The sequence below is a fragment of the Rattus rattus genome, chromosome 14 (assembly GCF_011064425.1).
Source record: "Rattus rattus isolate New Zealand chromosome 14, Rrattus_CSIRO_v1, whole genome shotgun sequence".
In the NCBI taxonomy this organism is placed as follows: domain Eukaryota; kingdom Metazoa; phylum Chordata; class Mammalia; order Rodentia; family Muridae; genus Rattus; species Rattus rattus.
In genome coordinates this window covers 78580643-78602166 of record NC_046167.1, presented here as the reverse complement: position 1 = coordinate 78602166, position 21524 = coordinate 78580643, and the positions used below count along the sequence as shown (strand labels likewise).

The 21524-nt window shown below is 47.5% G+C and overlaps 1 protein-coding gene across 1 annotated transcript in view; it reads right to left on the bottom strand.

Moving 5' to 3' along the window:
• Positions 1–21246, bottom strand: part of Agtpbp1 (ATP/GTP binding protein 1) — a 118099-nt gene extending 96853 nt beyond the window's left edge. The window contains exons 1-4 of the mRNA XM_032885005.1: positions 21138–21246; positions 8259–8350; positions 6350–6534; positions 5680–5744 (exon numbers count right to left, since the gene is read on the bottom strand). Coding sequence (XP_032740896.1) covers positions 5680–5711 — 32 coding nt within the window. The 5' untranslated portion in view covers positions 5712–5744; positions 6350–6534; positions 8259–8350; positions 21138–21246. The remainder of the gene's footprint in view (positions 1–5679; positions 5745–6349; positions 6535–8258; positions 8351–21137) is intronic.
• Between the last annotated feature and the right edge of the window lie 278 nt (positions 21247–21524).

Here is a 21524-nt window from a genome sequence, read left to right as displayed (position 1 = left end):
TACCGCTGAAAACAATCAGATTCTTCTTCAGCCACCACTGACTGCCACCAGCTCCCCAGAGAGAGTGGACCCGTTGGTTCCTCCCCATCTGTGACTGAAGGCTGAGAGCCAGTCCTATGAAGTTCGTGCAGATGAGAGCTGGAATGAGCTCTTGAGTAAAACAGCCTTGCCGCAGACAAAGGCCCATCCTGTGCGCCCCTCCTTTATAATGCTCCCTGAGAGGGAGAGGGAGATGCAGGGTCCCATTGGAGCTGAGGGAGCCGCTGCCACCTCCTCTCTGTACCCTGGCTAGTGTAGCTGGCTGAGGTAGCACTAACCCCAAATGTGAACGGAGCCAGAAGCGCTACTCTCGTTATTTACTACTGACTGTGGGAGCGCAGACACTGCTGGCTGGCTGCCTTCCGCTCCAGAACATGGTCAGAACATGGTCAGATGCGAAGATGGACGTGTGAGGGGTAGTTTAAACAAGTCTTCCAGGCTCGATCAAGACTGAACCTTCCTGTCTTATTTATTTAAGAGCTGCTTCAATTCTGGGCATGTTGGGAGCCGAACGTGCTTGCCTAACACGACCTTAGAGTCAATGCCCAGCCTCTTAAAACCAGTTTGGTGGTGCACACCCATAATCCCAGCACCACACCTGGGAAGTGGAAGCAGGAGGGCCAGAAGATCAAGGTCACCACTGGCTACACAGTAAGTCTAAGGCCAGCCTTGACTATCTGAGACTGTTCAATCTGTATTCTATATACAGGTCATATCTATTTTCTACTAAATCACCTCAAAGTTTATAATAAAGACTACTGCCTTGTAACAAGTACAGGAACCAAGGAAGCATGGAGGCCATCGGGGGGGCACTAGAGGGGTGCAGGATAGAAGTCATAGGAAGGGAGAAATGGAGAAAATAGGTAAGGGCTTTAATTACAGAAGAGGCAGTCAACCCAGAAAGAGAGAGAGCAGGATGAGGGGAAATAACAATAATGATACCTGGAAACACCACAAAAGAATTGTAGTATTATACATATATTTGCCTATGTTTAACAAGCTTAAATAAAGTGTTTCCACGTGGGACGACAGTGCTCTTCCCCAAGACACACACAGACTCTCTAATACAAGTCCTCGTATGAGGCATGAGCAGCCCCCTTTGGAACTGTCAGGCAAGGGAGTCCAAGAGACTCCCAGGGCAGCCTTGCTGTTCTTGCTGTTGCCCTTGGTAGCCTCCCAGAGGCTACTGCTGAAGACGCATTACACTTTAGACCAGGACCCAAAGGAACTGATCTGGGTCTGACCTGAAAGCTCCACCCCAACCCCCTCCGAGGACTAGCTCTCATGGTACCAGGAGTCACACAGCAGCCAGTAGTCACAAAGGCAACCCCTGTGTCACGGTAACTTCCTATGTGTGAGATGAAGCACTTTGGGGGTAACCAACAGCTCTCTAATTGGACTCGAGGTTCTTTTAACAGGAGAGAAATCGTGCCTGCTACTGGAAATGTAGCCAAGTACTCAGAGAGAGTGAGGCCATGGATCCTAGAGGGTCCTACTGCCCTCGTTCTACTAAGCAATTTAATTCCTAAGCATTCTAAGCTCACCCTCACACCTCCAGCTGACTGTCACTCTCCTCCTTCAACAAGACTTCATTCTGTGACAGATAAGACCATTCCAGAAAGCCACATCTAATCAGAACCGACCAAGGCATCTACAACCCAAGCCCTGTTCCCCAGACTCAGGGGCACTAGGGGAAGGAGGTGGAGTGACTGTAGCAGCAGAGCAGGACTTCTACTGCAAGGTCCTGTCTTCTGAAGATGACCACCCAGGAGGGCTCATCAACATGGCTGCCTGAGCAAGACCTGAGGAAGGACAACACCAACAGGCATGCAGCATGGAGGGCAGGGCTCTCCCGGGGCTCCAACCCTAGACAAGGAACTATGGGCAACTAAGGATTGGCTGAGAGTGCAGACGCAGCCTTTCCCTGGAAGAACCCCTCAGCTGGCTACCCCACCCCAAAGGTCAGCCCTGAAAATACCTATTGACAAGTAGCATCATATGGACTAAGCAGGCTGTATTTGTATATTTAGGAATATATGTCAACAAATAAAAGGCAGGCATGAATTTGAGAGAGAATATGCGGTGTTTGTTACATGTCAACAGCTGGAGGGAGGAAGGGAAAGAGGAAAAAGTATGTAGCTGTACTATATTTTAATTCAAAAGTAAAATATGTTTTAAAATAACAGAATAAAAGGAACCGTTCCTTGAAGAAAAAGTATTAAGATTAAAAGTACAACAATAGAGGGATGAGGATTGTCTCGATGGTTAGGTTAAAGAGTATCACCTGCCTTGCAAGAGGACCTGGGTTCGGTTCCCAGAGTCCACAGAAGTACTCACAACTATCTACAAGGGCAGCTCGGGAGACCCAACGCCCTCTTCTCACCCTGGAGGGCACCAGGCACTCACAAGGTACAGATACATGCATGCAGACAAACTACACACATAAACGTCTTTAACTAAACTAAAATAATGAATATGTGTGTCTATATGTACATATAAAATTACATGCACACACATATGCGAGAGAGAAAGACTATTAATTCTAATTGTTTAAACACCAGAGTGGCTATATTAACATCAGACAAACAGACTTAAGAAAGAACTACAGGCAGGAATAAAGGGCACTCTGTGATGATCAGTTCCTTGATACATCTTAATGTCATGGTACTTTCAAAAATTATTCAGAAGCAAGACTTGCAGAACGGAAGATGAAGCACAGGAAGGCTGGGTCGCGGAACCGTCTCTCTCCCAGGCAGGCGGGAGAGAGTACGAGGACCCAGGCGACTGGCTGCTCACGGCAGCAGGATGTGCACTCAAGCTCTCCAGCAACAGACTGACCAGGCTACACAAGACAGCACAGCCAGATAAGCAGACAGTGTATCCTCCCATCCTCAAAACTAAAGCAACATCAGTTAAAACCACTGAAAATTCCTCACACACTTAAAAACGAACACTTTAAAAAACAGATCAAGAAAAAATTAAAACAGAATTAAAAGTCATCTTGAGGGACCTAGAGGTGACTCCGCTGAGGAGAGCACTGGCTGGCTACTCACTGGTCGCTCTGTCCTGAGTTTGGTTCCCAGCATCCGCACGGTGGCTCACAACAACCTATAGTGGTCCCACTGGAGCCGGTGCCCTCTCCTGGTGTGCAGACATACATGCAGACAGAACACCCACGTACATAAAATACAGATATAAATAAGTGAGTCCTTTTTTAAATAATGCTGAGCTGGACAAAAACTAAACTTCAGAATAGGATACACAGCGTATGATTAAGGAGAAAAGTAATAGCCACAAATGCCCAGTTAGCAAAGAAGTATCTATTGCAAGTCGCTTAGCCCGCAGTGTGTGTTTTCTTAATTTACGGAGGGGGAACTACTGTGAGTAATCAATGGTCAGGAAATTACGAGAAACATCAACAAGGGCCAAAACCCCCAAAGTCACTAAAACCAGTTTGGTGTTTTATTCTAGAAAATCAATAAAACCAATAAGCTTCCAGCCAAACTGTTCAAGGGAGAGGGAGGGAGGGAGGGAGAGAGGGAGAGAGGGAGAGAGGGAGAGAGAGAGAGAGAGAGAGAGAGAATATGAATACACAAATTATCAGGAAGAATGGGAAGTGTCCCGATAGCCTTTGTAGCTACTGAAGCAGAAGGAAATACTTGGAGCATGTCGTTACCATAAATTAGACAACACAGAAGAAATGAACCTGCCTCAAACAAGGCGGAGAGTGCCAATGCTGAGGTGTGTCCTCTAGCCTGGGCACCGTGCCTCAAGCATGCCTACAGCCAACACGCACATGTACACACACGCGTGTGCACAATGTGTGTGTAGAGTCCCAAGTGCTAAACAGACTCACTTTGTGGTCATGGATAAATCATACACTGAGAGGAGAGACTCTACAAAAGCCACTGGACGTATGGAAGTACAGAATGCATTTCCTATGGAAACCAACATGGTCGACATAATTCAGAGAAAAGGATGATTTTAAACAATCCCCGAGCACTGTTTCACTCGTTCAGACCTTAGGAGGACACGGTTTTGAATCCTCAATCTCATTGTGCTACACACGCACATTCTAGGACCTCACACACCCAAATCTGCACAGCCGCAACTTCCTGATGTAAGCGCCCACACCTTGGTGTCCTCTGTCTGCATCGCCTCTAGACGACCACCATGCCTGCCCAACACAGCATAACTCACATTTGAGTCTTCATCAGTCTACAGTCAGAGCGCAATGACAAGGTCTGCACACGCTCAGTACAGACACCAAATGTCCCCGCATCCGAGTGCAAGAGTTGCTGACACTGAGCAGCAGCTGCAGGCCTGAACCGCACCCCCTCGGCTCACCTCGCAACACTCAGCTCTCCCCACAGAGCAAGGTGAACAGTGCCAGTGTGGATACAGGATGCTTCCACGGACTCACAGCTCACATGAGTTGGCCCCAGGGTTGGTGTTACTTTAGAAAATTGTGGAAATGGGAGACAGGAGACAGCTAGAAGTTGCTGGGTTAAGTGTTCACAGGTGTGGTATCTAACCATTCTATGGCAGTAGCCAGCTCTCCTCTACCACAGGCTCCAAGAATCATGGCATTCGCCACATCATGGGCCAGTCAGGTGTTTCACCCACAGCAAAGCAAGAAGTAATACAGTGAGTACTGATAGAAAGGATAAACTGATTTAGTACAATGAAGAGTTACAGTGACTGACTAGCCCAAAACAACAAGCAATAAATATCTAGGATAACTTACTTCAGGAAGTAAAAACACGCTGACATGAGAAGCCTGTACTTTGTAAACTGTATGAGCAATGTTCTACAAATTACAAAATGTAACTAATGAGTGGAAACAAGCTAGCTATTCCACCTGTTCAGGAAAGTAAGGCTTGGGGCCAGTGACCTGAGTCAAGCTCCAGAACCCACCTAAGTCAATAACTGACTCCCCAACGTTATCCTCTGAGCTCGCTCCGTGCACACTATGGCACACACGCCTGCACAAATATCACACATACACACACCAAGGAAGGAAAGAAGGAAGGGATGGGGGTGAGGAGGGGAAGGCAGGGAAGGAGGGAGGGAGGGAGGGAGGATCTTTTTTAATATTAATAAAAAACCAATGGCCCTGACAACCTTCCTGTAGAAACTATACAGTTAGAGAAATGATATGATTTATGATGGTACAGCTGTGTTAAAATAACTAGAAAACCTAATGATTTAAGAAATAAACATCATCTAGTAAGTTGCACATTCTTCCCATAACACATTATCTATAAAAGCAAAACCACACACATGAAAACATCAACTATAATACGCTAGCAAAGCAGAAGCCTTGATTACCACTGGTGTTGGCAAGGCGCCACTCACTCTCAGCTGAGGGACACTCTGCCGCCGACCCACGTTCACATTAAAGTCATCTCACCCAGGAGAAAACGGGCGCAACAGAGCCAGTGTTTCAAGACTGCACAGCTCATCTACAATTACTAAGGTTTTCTGATTTTTAAGGGTAAGAAATAAAACCAACAGAAATGACATAAGGGGCTTCCTAAAACATGCCACTCCAGCACACACATGTCCGTCAGTCCCAGTGACTGTGCTTGTACTCCAGCACACCACACACGCCAATGTCGACACACAGAGCTGCGGTACCTTTTCTCTCCTACCACTTTTAGCTTGCTCATCTTGAGTTACTTCATTCCAGCATTGCAGATAATCTGAAAGAAAAATGTTAATACTATCAGGCGCCTAAAACGACTCTGGTTTTTACACATTAGGTGTTATAAAAGCCATACAATGGAGATTATAACACTGGAAAACAAGAAAGGAGTTCTACACAGTCGAGTCCACCACGGCAGCTTGCCATACATAACTATTAAACATCCAAAAGCAGCATGGAAAATGTTATCAGAATTCTAGAGCAAGGAAAATGCAGAAACCAAACATTACACTGACTCCAGAGGTCCAAATAGCGTGTACCCCACGGGCTCGTGCATTTCAATGTTTGGTCCACAGCTGTGGCGCTGTCTGGGGAGATTATGGAACCCACAGTGGTGCAGCCTTGCTGGGGGAATTATGCAGAAGAGGGGGCTGATTGTACCCTTGCCTACCTCCTGTTCCTTGTTCCCTCTACCTCTCCTCCCTCTGAATCCCCTCCCATCCACCCCCCACCCCCGTGTATGGATGAAAATTTAACCAGCCAGATTCCTGCTTTGACCTGCACGCCATGCCTTTCCCACCATTAAAGACTTTGGACCTCTGGAAGTCTCCAGGAGGCTCTGAAACCCAGTGGAACTCTCTGGAACTGTAAGTGAAAACAAACCTTCTCCCTTAAGTTGTTTTTCGTGATGGTTTTATCACTCCTACAATCAGTACTTCGATTTCTTCTGAGACAGTGCTGCTATGCCTCATTAATTCTCAAGCCAACCACAGCTTTCCACGACAAGGTGACCACTGATTACATAGTAGCGCCAAACTGGTAGACGTGTATTTCCACACGAAAACACACTGAAGAATAACAAGTTGTTTAAACAGAGGGAAAGGGATTGCCAAGCATGACCTCAGTCAATGGTTTCATTTTTAGAAAGTCCTTATGACAGAATCTAAACAACACTCCATCTGGACTTGCAATTTTCTAATTTTCAGACTGAACTTTAAAACTAGTTACCAATAAATAAATAAATATCCTGGATATCTTTTGATTTTATATACCAATGCTTAGTGAAACCCAATTCTGTAACATCACTAGAAAAGAATCACATTTATACATATTTAATAATACTATCTTCAAAGAAAACATGCAAAAAGTAAGAGTTTAATGTTTTATTTAAAAGATACAAATTATGTCTTTTCAATCTGTTAAATATATATGTATACATATGCATATATGTGATATAAAAGACTATGTGGACTGTTCTTCAGGCCGTTGACAAATTTGAAATTGAACTTTTTTTCTTTAGTTGAGCTATCTCTCTAGGTTGTTAACTACATAAAGTCAATCTCCAAGAGAAATAAGACATTACACACACAAAGGTGGCAGAAAACCCCATATGAGCTTCCAGAAGTCCTATTGCTGCCCTAAGCAGAGTCCGTCGTGGCCAGCTGGAGACTAGACGTGGAGACATGACCCACAATCCCAGCACTCAGGAGACGGACCTAGTATGGTGGTCAAGACCCTGTCACCTAGAGGCTAAAGTCAGCCTGAGCCAGCACACCTTGCCTCAAACCAACAGAAACTGCCCAGAGCTGGAAGGCACGGCTCAGTCGACTCCAGCCAACTCCAGGCAGAGCTTGCACCACCCTGGACAGCCAGGAGAACCTGCAATGCCAGCGCTCAGCCCACACAGACTGGAAGACCCCGCTCTATAGGAAGTAAGCAAAGATCTTAAAACTGTTAGCAGCGCCTCCTCTGACAAGCCACTCACACTCTGGTCTCTATCCCGAGACGAAGCTCCTACACACCAGTGCGGATGGCGACGCCAACCTCCCGGCTCACCCAGGAGCTGGCTTCAGGTGTGCACTCCACATCTCACGCTTACTGCGGACTGGGCTCGGGGTCTTCACAGATCGGGGTCAGAAAGACTAGAGACAGACTGTGGATGATATCAAGGAAACTGCTTTTGTTTTCCCAGCACAACAGGGCAGTTAGTTGTACACGTGAACTCACAAGCATTGTGACAGCAGACACAAGCAGACAGACAGAGGCCAGCACTAGGGTCTCTAATGGCATTTGCGGGCCACTGGGTGAGGGAATGCCACTTGTCTGTAACGCTGTGACCTTGCAGGTCAGTCCCATGCCAGGGCAGCTGGGCATCACAAACTGAACTCAACAGAGATTAAAAAGAGACAAAGAAGACCTCGAAAGTAGACAGGAAATGAAGGCGAGCAGAGAAGATGGTTACAGGAAGCATTGAGGAGACGGTGTGAATATGTCCAAATATATAGTATAAAATTCTCAAAGAATAAAATATATTGTCCAAAAAATATTCAAATTGAAGCTTCAGGCATGTCCCTACACTCTTTATTAAGGAGTAAAGAAAAATGTCACGTTTACTCCCAGGGTGGCAGGAAAGAAAGCAGAGGGTAAAGAGCCTGGGGAACCTGCCTAGAAGAGTCCAGGGCCCTGGGGACCAATGACTCCACAGTGACTCTCACAGCCACGGTGAGCCGCAGAGAGTACGCTACAGGAGGATGCTCACCGGCCAGGGCCATCGTGAGCATGACCTACTCACCCTTTTCTTCTCACCGCCATAACGTCTTGTTACTTCTGTCTTGGGTAGAACGATTCCATGATGCTTTCTGCAATCCCACTCCTTTGCCACACCTACCAACACAGGTCTTGTCATTACCACTAAACACAACTAGTAATTCCCAGTCAGTCAGCTTGTCCCTCACGGCTCATGACACAGGATATGGCCCTCACCGAAGCACTCTACCACACTCTGGTCTTCTGCCTAGCCTTTACTGGAAGCACAGGACTTGGGTGTTTCTGCCCTCCTCCAACCTAGACTTGGTAATGTAACCTAGCTTCAGAGCTAAACATCTCACGTGGCATTAGGATCAGACAACAGACCACCAACCTTCATTCCCACCTTTGCCTGCCGTAAACTACCCGACTCTTGTCCACCTGCTCCGCCCTGAGCTTTGGCATCGCCCTTCCTCTCTCCTTTCCCTTTTCCCATATCCAACTTATAGGAAAGGTAAGGTAATTCTACAGAGGGCACAGAAGATGGCTCAATACACAAAGGCATCCACAACCGCTCCTGCTAACCTGAGTCTACCGTCCAGGGTCCACATGGTAAGGGGAGCCCTGACTTCAGCTTCCTCTGACCCGTATATGGTGTAGAGAACATGTTAGCAATATTAGTAATACTGTGTGCACATCCAAACTCCAGTCATCCCATGTCCCGCCACCACTAGTCTCCTCTCTACACTCCAGCTACATTTATTCTCACAACACCCTGAAGGGACACTTCCAAAGCCCTGGAGGGGAATGGGTGACTGCCTAAGAACCTGCTATCACTGGGCTCAAAGCCCTACAGAAGTTTTCATGCCAGAGTGCCTAAGGACTATCCCCAGCCATTTCCTTCCTTGCTTCTTCCCCACACACAACTCTGCTCACCGCAGGGACATTGGCTGAGAGTTGCCTGGCTTCCCCGCTACACACCAGGTGCAGTCCTACCTCGGTACCCTTGCTCAAACTGTTCCTCCCAGCACACAGATCATAGCTGTCTGCTCGGATCTTGTTTTTCAGTGGAGCCCATCTCAAGGGTCCTATTTAATATCACCAGTCACCTAGACCTGAGGACACACGGAGTGCTTGCCTGCTGTTTTTAGAACACTCTCTGCCCTGTAAGGCAGACTGACTCTCAACAGTAAACAAGGGCTAGGCCAAGCCTGTTGGCTTACACTTGTACACTCAGCACTGGGAAGGCTGAAGTAGGACGAGTAATCTGAGTTCAAGACCAACCTACGTTACATAGTGAGGTCCGGCCCACCCGCCCCACCCTACACACACCCAGCAAACTGCATGCTGCTATGGTCTGAGTGGTGGTGTTAGCTCCAGAACTCAAAGTAACCTCTTAACCACCAACGTGACAGCAATGGGGAAACAGCCTTCTGAAACAAACTGTCATGAGAGTAAAGTCCTCGAGTACAGTAGTTAGGATTCTTAATATACATTTAAATATATAATTAATACGCTTACCTATATTTAATTACATATTTTAAGATATATAGTATATATAATTTAAACATATAAACTGGGTAGCTTGTCCATTCACCAACTATAGACACTGTCAATGCCTTGTGAATTTCCCAGCCTCCAAACTATGAGCAAAAATGAATGCCAGTTAAAAGCTACCCAGTTTATGGGAGTTTGCTACAGAGACCCAAATGGAATAACTATTTATTTTTATTTTAAAACTTCCAATTAGCATGCACAGCATTAGGTTTCATTCTGGCATTTTCAAACAAACTTTGGTTTTGTTGACTCTCTTCCCTGTCCTTTCTCCCCAGCAACCTGAGCACACCCCTTGTACCTTCCATAGCCTCCGTCCACCCTCGTGTGTCTTAGTGCCCGTCTCCCTCATCTCCTCAGCACTCACCTGGCATCTCCTTTCTAGTTTCATGGCTTATGCTAGCACACGCACACACACACACACACACACACACACACACACACACACACACACACTAAGCTAGCATTTCTATATGTAAAAGAACATGCTATCTTTGCCCTTCTGAGTTGGATTTTCACGATACATTGCAGATATGGAACTAAAGAAATGGCTCAGTAGCTAAGACAACTTGCTCTTGCTGAAGACTGAATTCAGTTCTCAGCACACAACTATCTATACTCCAGGTCAAGGATCCAACACCCTCTTCTGACCTCCACAAGTGCCAGGCACACACATGGTACACAGACATATTTGCAGGCAAAAACTCATACACGTAAAATTTGAGAGCTTTACTTCTCATACCCCATTTTGTCTCCATCCAGGAGTTAGGCCACAAGTCGCTCGCTAAGGTACTCTGCGGCTGACCTTCCTGACTGAGGATGGAAGCTGCAGCCTTGGTAAACACCTCAAAGTGACACCGCGGAGGCTAGAGAGAGCAGCCTTATGTCTGCCCTTTGTTCTCGGTGTAAAACTCTCAGGTATGTGCTCACTCGGCAAAAAGCTCACTGCAAGTTTGCTCACGTAAATTCAGTCACATATTGAATAAGAAGTTATAACAGAGAATGCCTACACGTATATACTACTAGTTCACAGGGTCGTGGAAGGTTTAAAACTGAGTCCTCCTTGTGTTTTGTATGGATAACCTAGTCAGTACCTTATCTCCTGGCTTTGCACTTCTGGTCCTGTGGAGTACACCTTCTTTATGACCATCGATGCTGATAATGGTTTCTGTAACCACTTAGAAGCCTGTTGTTGTCTCAGAAGCAATTAAGCTGTACTGTTATAAAATGAGCTCCAGTGTCTCTTCAGGTGTTCCCATTCTGAACAAACCGTGGTAACCCTAGCATGCTACGTGTTTCTGCAGAATAAATACTCTTTGTTTTTGCGTACTGAGTCTGGGGGCTTCCTTCAGTGAACTTCGGACCCTTACATATTAAGAAATGTTTAAATATTTTCTAGATCCATCCATTTCCTTTGAATTTCATTTTTATTTTTCACAGCTGAATACTATTTGATAATAAACATTCACTATCTATTCATCTGCTAGTGGGCACCTAGGCTGATCCCACTGTCCTGCTACTGTGGCTAACAGATCAATGAACAAGGATGTGCAGGTATCTCAGTGCTTGTTCCCAGGAGAGGAACATCTTGGTCATACAACAGTTCATTTTTAATAATGAGAAAATGTCTCTTTACTTCCATAATGGGGGGACTAGTTTTCACTCTCGCCAGCAGCGAATGTGTGTCTTTCCCCACATCCTCGCCAGTATTTCTTGTCTATTTTCTTTTTTAACAGTCATTCCCTGGAGCTCAAGAGCTGGCTCAGCAGTCAGCAGAGCTGTTGCTCTTCAAGAGAACCAGAATGAAGTCGTAGCCAACTGTAACTCCAGTTCCTGTGCTCCTGCTGCCCTCTCTGGCTTTGGGAGGCTCCTGCGTGCTCGTGCATGTGCATGGTACACAGATACACATGCAGGCTCAACAGCTGTACACATAAAAATAAAAATTGCCTTTTTAAAAACTAAAAGTTTACTTATTTATTGAAGGAGGAGTATGCCACAGCAAGTGCGTGAACGGCAGAAGACAACTTTGACCACGCATTCTAGGGATCAAGCTCGGACTTTCAGGCTTGGCAGAAAGCTTCTCTACCCACCGAGCCAACTTCCCAGCCTGGTGTCTCTTTTCTTGACGATAGCTATTTGTCTGGAGAGAGATGAAATCTCAAAGTAAGCACTGAATTCTTTTTTACGTGTGTGTGTGGTATGCATTCATGTAAACATGCATGTTCTCATGTGTAAGCATACTGTGTATACATGCCTAACTGTTAGGCGCTGGTTCTAATGCTTTGGATTAATTCAGCCTCCAAAATCAGGAATCCGCAGTCCAAACATGAAAGTCCCTGCCCCCAGTTGATTTTTGATTGATCAATAAAGAGCCAATGATTGGTGGCTGTGTTGGGGGGAGGGAGATTTCTATGTTGGGCAAGGGGCGGGTTGGAGGGGTGGAGGCCGGGAGGAAGAAAGGAAGAAGGAGAATCACCATGACTCTAAGGAGAAGGATCAGATTTAGAGCTGCAGGAGAAAACTCATCCAAAACGTACGTGGAAAGTGGCCCTGTGGGAGAGGCTGCCCAGAAGGCAACAGGGCAGCAAAGATAAAACATAGATTTGAGCCAGGAAGAACAGAAGGAAAAACATGCTAACCATGGGGAGGACTAGAACTGCCCAGCCTTTGAGCCAGTCAAGGCTTATCAAAGCAAGCAAGCAAGCAAGCAAGCAAGCAAGCGTGTGTGTGTGTGTGTGTGTGTGTGTGTGTGTGTGTGTGTGTGTGTGTATGTGTGTGTGCGTGTGTGTGCAGGTACAGCACGCATGCTCGCGGCTAATGACCAATTCACCTAACTTGGGCCAGATTCAGATGGAAAGTCAGGCAAACGCTGACTGACTCCATCAACAAGCTGCAAGCACATTTTATGTGCAACAGGATAACCAAAGGTCTCAAGATCTTCCCCCAGGATTTCTCAATCTGGAATCTAAAGAGGTTTCTCTGAAAGATCCGAGTTTTGTTTTGTTAATTAAAAAGCTTGTAAATGGGTTGGGGATTTAGCTCAGCGGTAGAGCGCTTGCCTAGCAAACACAAGGCCCTGGGTTCAGTCCCCAGCTCCGAAAAAAAAGAAAAAGAAAAAAAAAAAGCTTGTAAAAGTTTTTGTGCACCAAGTAATAGTGGTGCCCGCAGTAAATCAAACAGCGATATTATAGCAGAAGTCAACTGTAGGACATAATACACAGAACCGCACTCATCTGGCTAGAGGTGTGGCCTTCATAGCTACAGGCTGCATTACATAGGAGGAAGATGAAGGCCAAAGACTCTGAGTCCCCCCCCCCACCTCCTCTCTCCCCCACCACCCTTTTACACTCCCACCTCCCCTAAGGCAACACAACTACTCTGTAGGGACAAGTAAGCGACAAGTGTAACAGAAACTTGGGGGAGATTCTAATTATAAACTGTTTCTACTTTACAAACCATTGCACCCTGACATGCTCAGCTACAAGGTGAACATCTACAACCTAAATTTTAAATGATTTTAAGGCATCAGAATTTTAGATTTGGGGCCACTCCTAGGTTAGGTTTGTGAAGTCAATTCAAATAGTCCCTTCCAAAAAAATAAAACAAAACTTCCAAAATTTGAAAAGGCATTGGTCCGGAGCATTTCAAACAGAGGGAGAGCGTTGTAAGACTGTGCTAAGTAAACGGGAATGGTGGTGCTTCCTGCCTCTTGTTTAGTTATTTATTATGGCCCTGGTACTAAGTCCTAACATCTGTAATTTACAGATACGCTGGCTAATGTGGCACTTTTGGGGATACGGTCTGCGGAGGACTCAGCAGGCCACTGTGGGCACGAAAGCTGAAGAGCCATGTCTCGGAGACCACGGCAGGAGTGTGATAAAGCACGCACTAAGCGAGTCCGCCTCTACCGCCCACGCCAGTCCCCAGCATTTCGCCCACAGTGACGGCCCCACTGTACGTCCGTGACGCCCCAAGCTTCCAATCTCCACACCGCCCCACCCACACCTGCCAGTCTCCAGTGCATAAGGACAGCCACCCTGGTTGTGGAGTAATCTGTAGTTCTGGTTCTATCCCAAGTGATTAACTGAACACCTATGAAGCTTTGGAGAAATGTCCATTCAGGTCTTCTTCTGATTTTTAAATTAAGTTATATTTATACCTACAATTCCCCTCCATGACATATATTCAAACATATAACTCAACAGACACTTTAAGCTAATATGTGTGTGTGCACATGTATGTGACACTACTCCGTAGCCAAAAATAAATAACCTAGTTTAAAAATTAACCAATAGCAAAAATTAAAATTTCTACAGATATAGAATTTGATTTATTGATTGATTACAAGTATTTACATCACTCACTCGGACACTGCATACCACACTGTCACTTCACACCTGTGTTAGAATTAGAAGCTATTACTAAAGACAGCAGAGTGAGGGTCACAAAAGAGTAAATGAGGGCTGGAGAGATGGCTCCGCGGTTAGGAGCACTGACTGCTGTTCCAGAGGTCCTGAGTTCAAATCCCAGCAACCACATGGTGGCCCACAACCATCTGTAATGGGATCGGATGCTCTCTTCTGGTGTGTCTGAAGACAGTGGCAGTGTATTTATATAATACAAATAAACAAATCTTTAAAAAAAAAAAAAGAGTAAAGAAGGCTAAACAGGGGGGCTGGAGAGATGGCTCAGTGGTTAAGAGCACTGACTGCTCTTCCAGAGGTCCTGAGTTCAATTCCCAGCAACCACATGGTGGCTCACAACCATGTGTAATGGGATCTTGGCGCCCTCTTCTGGTGTGTCTGAAGACAGCTACAGTGTACTTCTATATAATAAATGAATAAATCTTTGGAAAAAAAAAGAAGGCTAAACAGGCCTGGGGTAATGAAGGTATTACGTTCATGTGGCAGGGGCAGAAGGAAGACTGGGAGAAGAAACGAGACCAGCAGAGGGGACAGCCTGGGGAGAGGAGGTGGAAGAGGAGGAAGAACAATGTGATGGTATGAGTGAGAACTACAGAAGAAAGCCATCCATTTGAGTGCCAGTTTATCTATTTTACACATACACGAATGTGTGGAGAGAGACAGCCTTGCACTGCACCTCATGCTCCCCCCAGGTCCAGACTTCAAAGGGCTGGGGCCATCCCTGAAGACAGGCAAAGCTGGCACAGACCACAGCAGGCCTGGTGAGAGTCACACAGTGAGTGCACGCCAGCAGCAGCCTCCTGATTTTAAAACCGGAATGTGGCTCTAGGATGATGCTTGAGGCGACCTCTCCCCACCCCAGGCTGGAGGCTCCTCAGTCAGAGGCAGCTCTTCCCTCCCTCCCTTCACCCAGTCCCAGGCCGGTGTCTGGAAGCTGCTCCCTGAAGTAAATCTCAGTAGGGCCAGCAGGATGGCTCAATGCACAAAGTCGCTCTTTGTCAAGCCTGACAACCTGAGCTCAAACCCCAGGTCCTACAAGGAGGGGAGAACCAGCATTCAGACATTTGTCCTCTGATCTCCATGCATGCTGGGGCATGCACCATACATGCTCATGCACACAGGAACACACATGCGTTCACAATAAGGAGATGCAATGCTTAAAGGATAAAGTCAATCGAGAATCTCTTCAGATGTCCATGCAATATTGCGGCCCTCTAATGCCTATGCCAGACAGTGACTCATGCCCTTGACTTCCGAATTCATCCTTTTGGTCAGCTCTGTGGAAATGTGCCCTAGACAATTTTCCCTTAACCAGCTGGTGTGAGTCTAAGCTTTGCTGGTAGAGGCCACTAGAGAGGCACTGCAGGAGAAGGGCTTGACCCGCTACCTCCAGGATGTTCATGTGGTGTCAACGGGCTTCATCAAGGCTCCTGTGATATACAGTTTCCCCAAGAGCACAAGCAGATGCCTCTACTCGTCACCTACCACCAGCAGCATCTGCCGAACGGACGGACGAACGCTAAGGTGTGGACCCCAGCAGGTGACACTCTAAGCCAGCTCTAGCCACCAGCCCTGCCTGTGCTAGCATACACTGTTCTCCCCAGGGGGTGGAGAAGCTGCTGCGGACATGGAGGGAGATACTGTGCTGTGCTCATGTGTTCTTCAGAATTAATCTCTACTTCTCACTTTCCAACCACTTCTGCACATCCCAACAAGTCCTTCAACTAGTTAACAGCCATAGTGAGCCCTCTCTACACCGAGGAGCGAGCACCCTTCCTCTACCATGGACCCTTCCCATTTCCTTTTTATAAACCTGCGACTGTCAGACAGCACGTGGCAGAGTGCCCTCAGAGTCAGTCGAAGCTACAGGAAAATCGGGAGTAACACTAACATGTATAGCCAAGGGGAGGGCCTGCTCCTGCTGGCCATGGTCTTAGGTCAGCCTAGTCCACACTTTAACTACAACACTAACTACACTTTAGAATGCTGTCATCTCTGCTACGCCAAATCTACTGTAAACTTCAGTCTGCACTTTGCAAGCACTCAAATGGCTGTAATAGCGAGGAGGGGAGGCCATGACAATGACAGGTGACAAAGAGGAGAGACTGGACCCTTCCGCCTCGCCAGCAGGAATCTGAGTGTGTGGCTGCTTTGCAAGCAGTCCAACAGGCGCTTGGCACAGAAAACAGGGACCGTGTGACTCAACTAGCCCGCTCTTTCTCTGTCCTTCCACTTCTGCAGGGCCCTGGGTCTCCGGGCTGGAGCAGCAAACGCCTCTACCTGCTGAGCCATCTTCCCAGAGTTCTGATTTTTGCTTGAAAGCTCAAGTGTTATCGAGTCACAGATAGAGTGTCATTTGTTTACTCCAAGTGTAGGTAGGCTTACTGTGTTCATGTCTGTGAAGACCTTTGCTGAGAAAGACACACACTGCCATCCAAATGGTATTTCATGAAAAAGAGGCGAGGCCAAGCCAAGCGCTCAGCTCTAATCCAGATTACTCTGCATTGAGACGGTCGTCAGCTATCAGTGTGTGCCGTCGGCATCATGGACACTACCCACCTGCCTTGAACCGGCCATGGCTCAGCAGGTAAAAGCACTTGCAGCCAAGCCTGACACCCTGGGGTCAGGTGCCAGGACCCACACGGGGGAAGGCGAGAACTGTCAGTCTCTGACCTCTGACCTCCACATGCAAACCACAGCACGAACACACACACGGACAATATCTTTTTTTTTTTTTTTTTAATGAGAACTTTGTAAAACTCATATCTGCCATCAGACCTCTACCCACACGACTTCCACTGATTTCTCACACAATCACGGTGTTAACAAGTGTCTTGGTGGGATTGGCCTGTAACCCTAGCAAGCAACTTAATGAAACTGTCCCAAATCAAAAATTACAAAAGAGCTCCAGCTAGCCCTGGCTTTAATCTCTAGTCCCAGGACCCAGAAACATGACTTTCTCTGGTGCAGCACAAAGAAATACACCAACATTTGAAAAAATGTGCTCAACTCATTGGACCAACACTTAGTACCTGAGCAGTAAATTCTGCTGAGATTAGACATGCACGTACAACCCATCCCGAGTGCACACGATGTGCTGAAGTATAACTGAGTATGAAAGAAGGTCATCAGATAGGATTTCCAGATTCCATGCTGCAACTAACCTTTAAGAAGACGCCACACTGGGTGGTGGTGGTGAAGACCTGCAATCCCAGCACTCAGGAGACAGAGGCAGGGGGATCCCTGTGAGTTCCAGGACAGGCAAGGCCACCCAGAGAAACTCTGTCTCAAGACGAACAAACAAGACAGAAAGGGCACGGGTTGAGCCTGACGACATACTAAACAAAGACAGCCACCATTGCTCCCTCCCCTTCGCAGCCATGAGCTGTACCTGGCTGGATCTCCTCCATGCATTCACTTCGACCATAGCAGCCATAGACTGAATGAAGTAGCAGAAATAGCCTAACTGTCTGTACCCTCTGACATTAGAGAGCCACAAGGCAGGGAGTCAGGGGCAGGGCTGAGGGAGGGAGGGAAGGAGAGGAGAGTTGAAAACAGGCATGGGACGCTTAGAAAAAGGTGAAGCACTACCACCCTTCTCACTAGGTCCTACAGTGGTCTGCCTTGGTTTTCACTTAAAAATATGTTGTTTATACAGATAGGTAATGTGCTTATAAGTGAATTAACAGAAAACATTTAATTGTAACAAATTAAGTATGGCTATTCCATACTTTATAGATAAAGTACTTCAATTGATTTCTAAGGATGTAGAGAGGCCAGAGATCAAGTCTTTTAATATCTGATTTAAGAACAACTTTTAATATTGGCTGTGCAACTCTAATATAAAATCCCAATATCCCAAACCTTCTGAACACTAACATGACACCCCAGACACAAAGCCATGGCTGGCCTCACTTCAAATTCTGCAGCCCAAATGTAGGCACATTAAAAACTCTCATAAAATCACATTCTACCTACATACACATGAAATATAAATGTCAGTTCTTTGTTCAGATTGGGTACAATCTTCAACACATCTCATTAGACATATGAAAATATTCCAAGACCTAAAACACCTTTGGGTCCAAGAACATCAGGTAATAGACTTGTTAGTTGTATCAAGTCCCTGCAAACCAAGAATAAGACTATGAAATTATTAATTGGGAGGAACCTATTTTCTTAGGAGAATTACATAAAAGCTGAAAATGAGCACAGTGTCAATCAAAACATCATTTTATGTAACATCAATAAAGACAAAACGGGCTAGAGAGGTGGCTCAGCAGTTAAGAGCACTGGCTGCTCTTCAGAGGACCTGAGTTCAATTCCCAGCACCCACAACTGTCTGTATCTCAAGTTCCAGGGTTTCTGACGCCCCCACAGACATACATGCAGTCAAAACACCAATGCCTACGAAATAAAAATAAATCTTTTAAAAATAAAAAACGGGAGGAGGGAACAAAAAAATAAATAAATAATAAAGACAAAATAATGTGTCGATAAAAGTTACTTTGTATTTTGATACTAACTCCCACAGCAACATGTGACAGAGAAACAGTCAATAAGAACCTGGAAGATAGGTGAGTAAAGTCCCAGCCGCCACCAATAGGAGGGAGATGAGCCAAGGTTCTGTCAAAGAGGACAGGCAAGGAAGGATATTCAGTTCTCCAGCAACATCCCAGGACACGGCAGCTCAGGGGGTACCTGTTCTATTTAAAATGTACATGTTTCCATGACGAGAGTGAGGCTACGCTCTCTCGGCTTCAAAGAAGAAATGGATCATAGGGAATTAATCTGTGCTAAGCTAAGGCTGCTCAAACAGTCTGCAGCTTCCCTTCAGCCATTCCACTGAGGGAAACCAAGCACCAAGAGCAAAGCCTACCGAGCACAGCCTGTGAGGCAGGCTCTGTGGACGTGACCCACACGGTGTTAACTTACTCTGTGAGATCACCCTGAGAGCGCAGACGCCAGCTTCTCCAGTTTTGGGAGGACAGAACTGAATCCAGAGAATAAACAACTTTGCCCACAGCAAGCCAGGACACAAGTGCAGTCACTCTGGCTGTGCCCCAACTCCTCAGCCACTGCACCACAGTAGCCAAGCACTGTGGCTTACAGTGACAGAAGGTTTAACACACAGCACCCACCCTCAGCCCTCTCTGTGTTTACACCGCTGCTGAAGGTAAGAGCCTAAGGAGTGAGCAAGGGCCAGCGACTGACTGCTGGCTTCTACTATTTGAACTCAGTGCTGAAGGTGACAAGCAGGGACAGACTCTGAAGGTGACTGCTGTGGAGGAAGCTAAAAAGGCAAAATCCAAACGGTAGGACACCACACAAAATATTTCACGCCCTGCAGCTTTTACGTCCTCTAATGCAGGGTAAATCGCTACACAGCAATGCAGCCAGACTTTCCTAAAGAGAATGCTTCAAGTGGGGGAGGGGGGCTTGCAAGATGGTTCTGCAAGGGGCTCCTCACCATGACCACCATCCTTCCATCCCCTGCACCCACAAGGTCGAAAAGAGAACCAAAACTCACAAGGGCTCTGACCTACACACACAGAGACACAGACACACATAGACACACACAGACACACACAGACAGACAGATAGACAGACAGACACACACACACACACACACATTGAAAAAAGAAATACGTGGTACCTTGATCCAAATCGATTGGGAAAGCTTTATTTAAAAAAAAAAAAAAAAATGCTACCACGGGCCCAGAGAGATGGCTCAATGGTTAAGGGCTGTTCTTCCCGGAGAACCTGGGTGGGTCTGATTCTAAGCATCCACATGGTGGCTCACAACCATGAGTATGTCCCGTTCCAGTGAATCTGACACATTCTATCTGACCACATACACATGCATACACATATAAAATACACTCATGCACGGATTAAATAAATCTTAAGAAATTAAAACGACCACAAAAGGTTAAATTACATTAATGTATTCGACATTTTGTCATGTTGGTCAAACACATATGGTGCCTGTTTCAAAGTTCAACAGAGATCGCAATTTTAAACACTGATCCATCAATTCAAGGCAAAACTCTACGGCCATTCAAAATGAAGGTGTAAATTCAATGTAGAATGTGACTCAGGAGAACGGGAACCTAGGGGGACTAAGGAATGGCCAAGTGCAGCCGGCCCGTTAGAGGGATCTGATTACAGATCTCCAGGACTTTGGTTTTGACATTTGGCCTATGTTTTAAAATCCGTACCGTTCAAAGTGCCTTAAATAAATCATTTCTGCTCCGCCAACGAAACCAGAAACATTTCCAAAACACAATTACAAAAATAACTTCCTATCTCGGGGAAGCGAGGGAGAACTGTGAGAACAATTCAGAAGCTGGCTAAGGGAGAGCGAGCGCTCGGGAGGGCCATTCGTCTCTGCGGACTACAAACTGCCTGGCGCTGATGGGCACCGTTACCATCCGAACACCTGGAGAGGCTCGCCACAGACAACCTGCCAAGCCAGCGGGATCGCCGTCGTTACCTCACACAGCGTGCGAGCCCTGCATCCTCTGCGGACCAGCGTACACCGTCAACGTCCACCCTGACCACCCGGGGAGGTGTTGAAACTGCCGTCCTAGGCGCTAAACTGTCAGTGAGCAGCCGATCAAAGGGTCCCGGGGCGCCGCAGGGCGGAGGCCGGGGAGTGGCGGACAGCAGAGCGCGGCGGGGAGCGCACGGGGCGGCTACGGCCCTGGCTCGCTCGACTGCCCGCCTCCCCGCCTGGGAGCGCGCCTCGCCCCCGCCAGGTAAAGCTGAGGCGCCGCCGGGAGCCGGCGAGCGGGACGCGCGGGCGGCGGGGACGCTCACCGGCTCGGCTTGGGCGCTGCGCTCGGCCTCCGCGCCCGCGGCTCCCGGAGCGCACGGAGGTCCCTCGCCGCCCGCCGCCCGCCGCCCGCCGTCCGCCGCCCGCGGCCCGCCGTTTTCATACAAACCCGGGTGGCAGGAGAGGCGGAGGCGGCGAAGACGGCTGCGGAACCTGCCCGCATCCCGGGCAACGTCAGCGCGGAGCCCCGCCCAACTCAGGGCTCGGACCGCCGGCTCGCGTGCGCCCGCAGGGCGCGTGCGCGTGGGGGAGGGGAAGGGCGCTTCCAGGGAAAGGGCGGGACGTGAGGGAGGGCGCGGGGCGCGTGTCCCGGGTGCGTGCCCGCCGGCGGGGGTGGCACGCGTGGAGGGAAAGCAAACTGCGCGTGCGCGAGGGCGGGTGAGCGCCACGAGGCGGAGCGGAGCAGGGCGGGGCAGGGCGGGGCAGGGGCGCGGCCGGGAAAGGACTCCGGCGTGGGCAACCGGCGGTGCGCGCCCTTGGCTTTGGTTGCTTATAG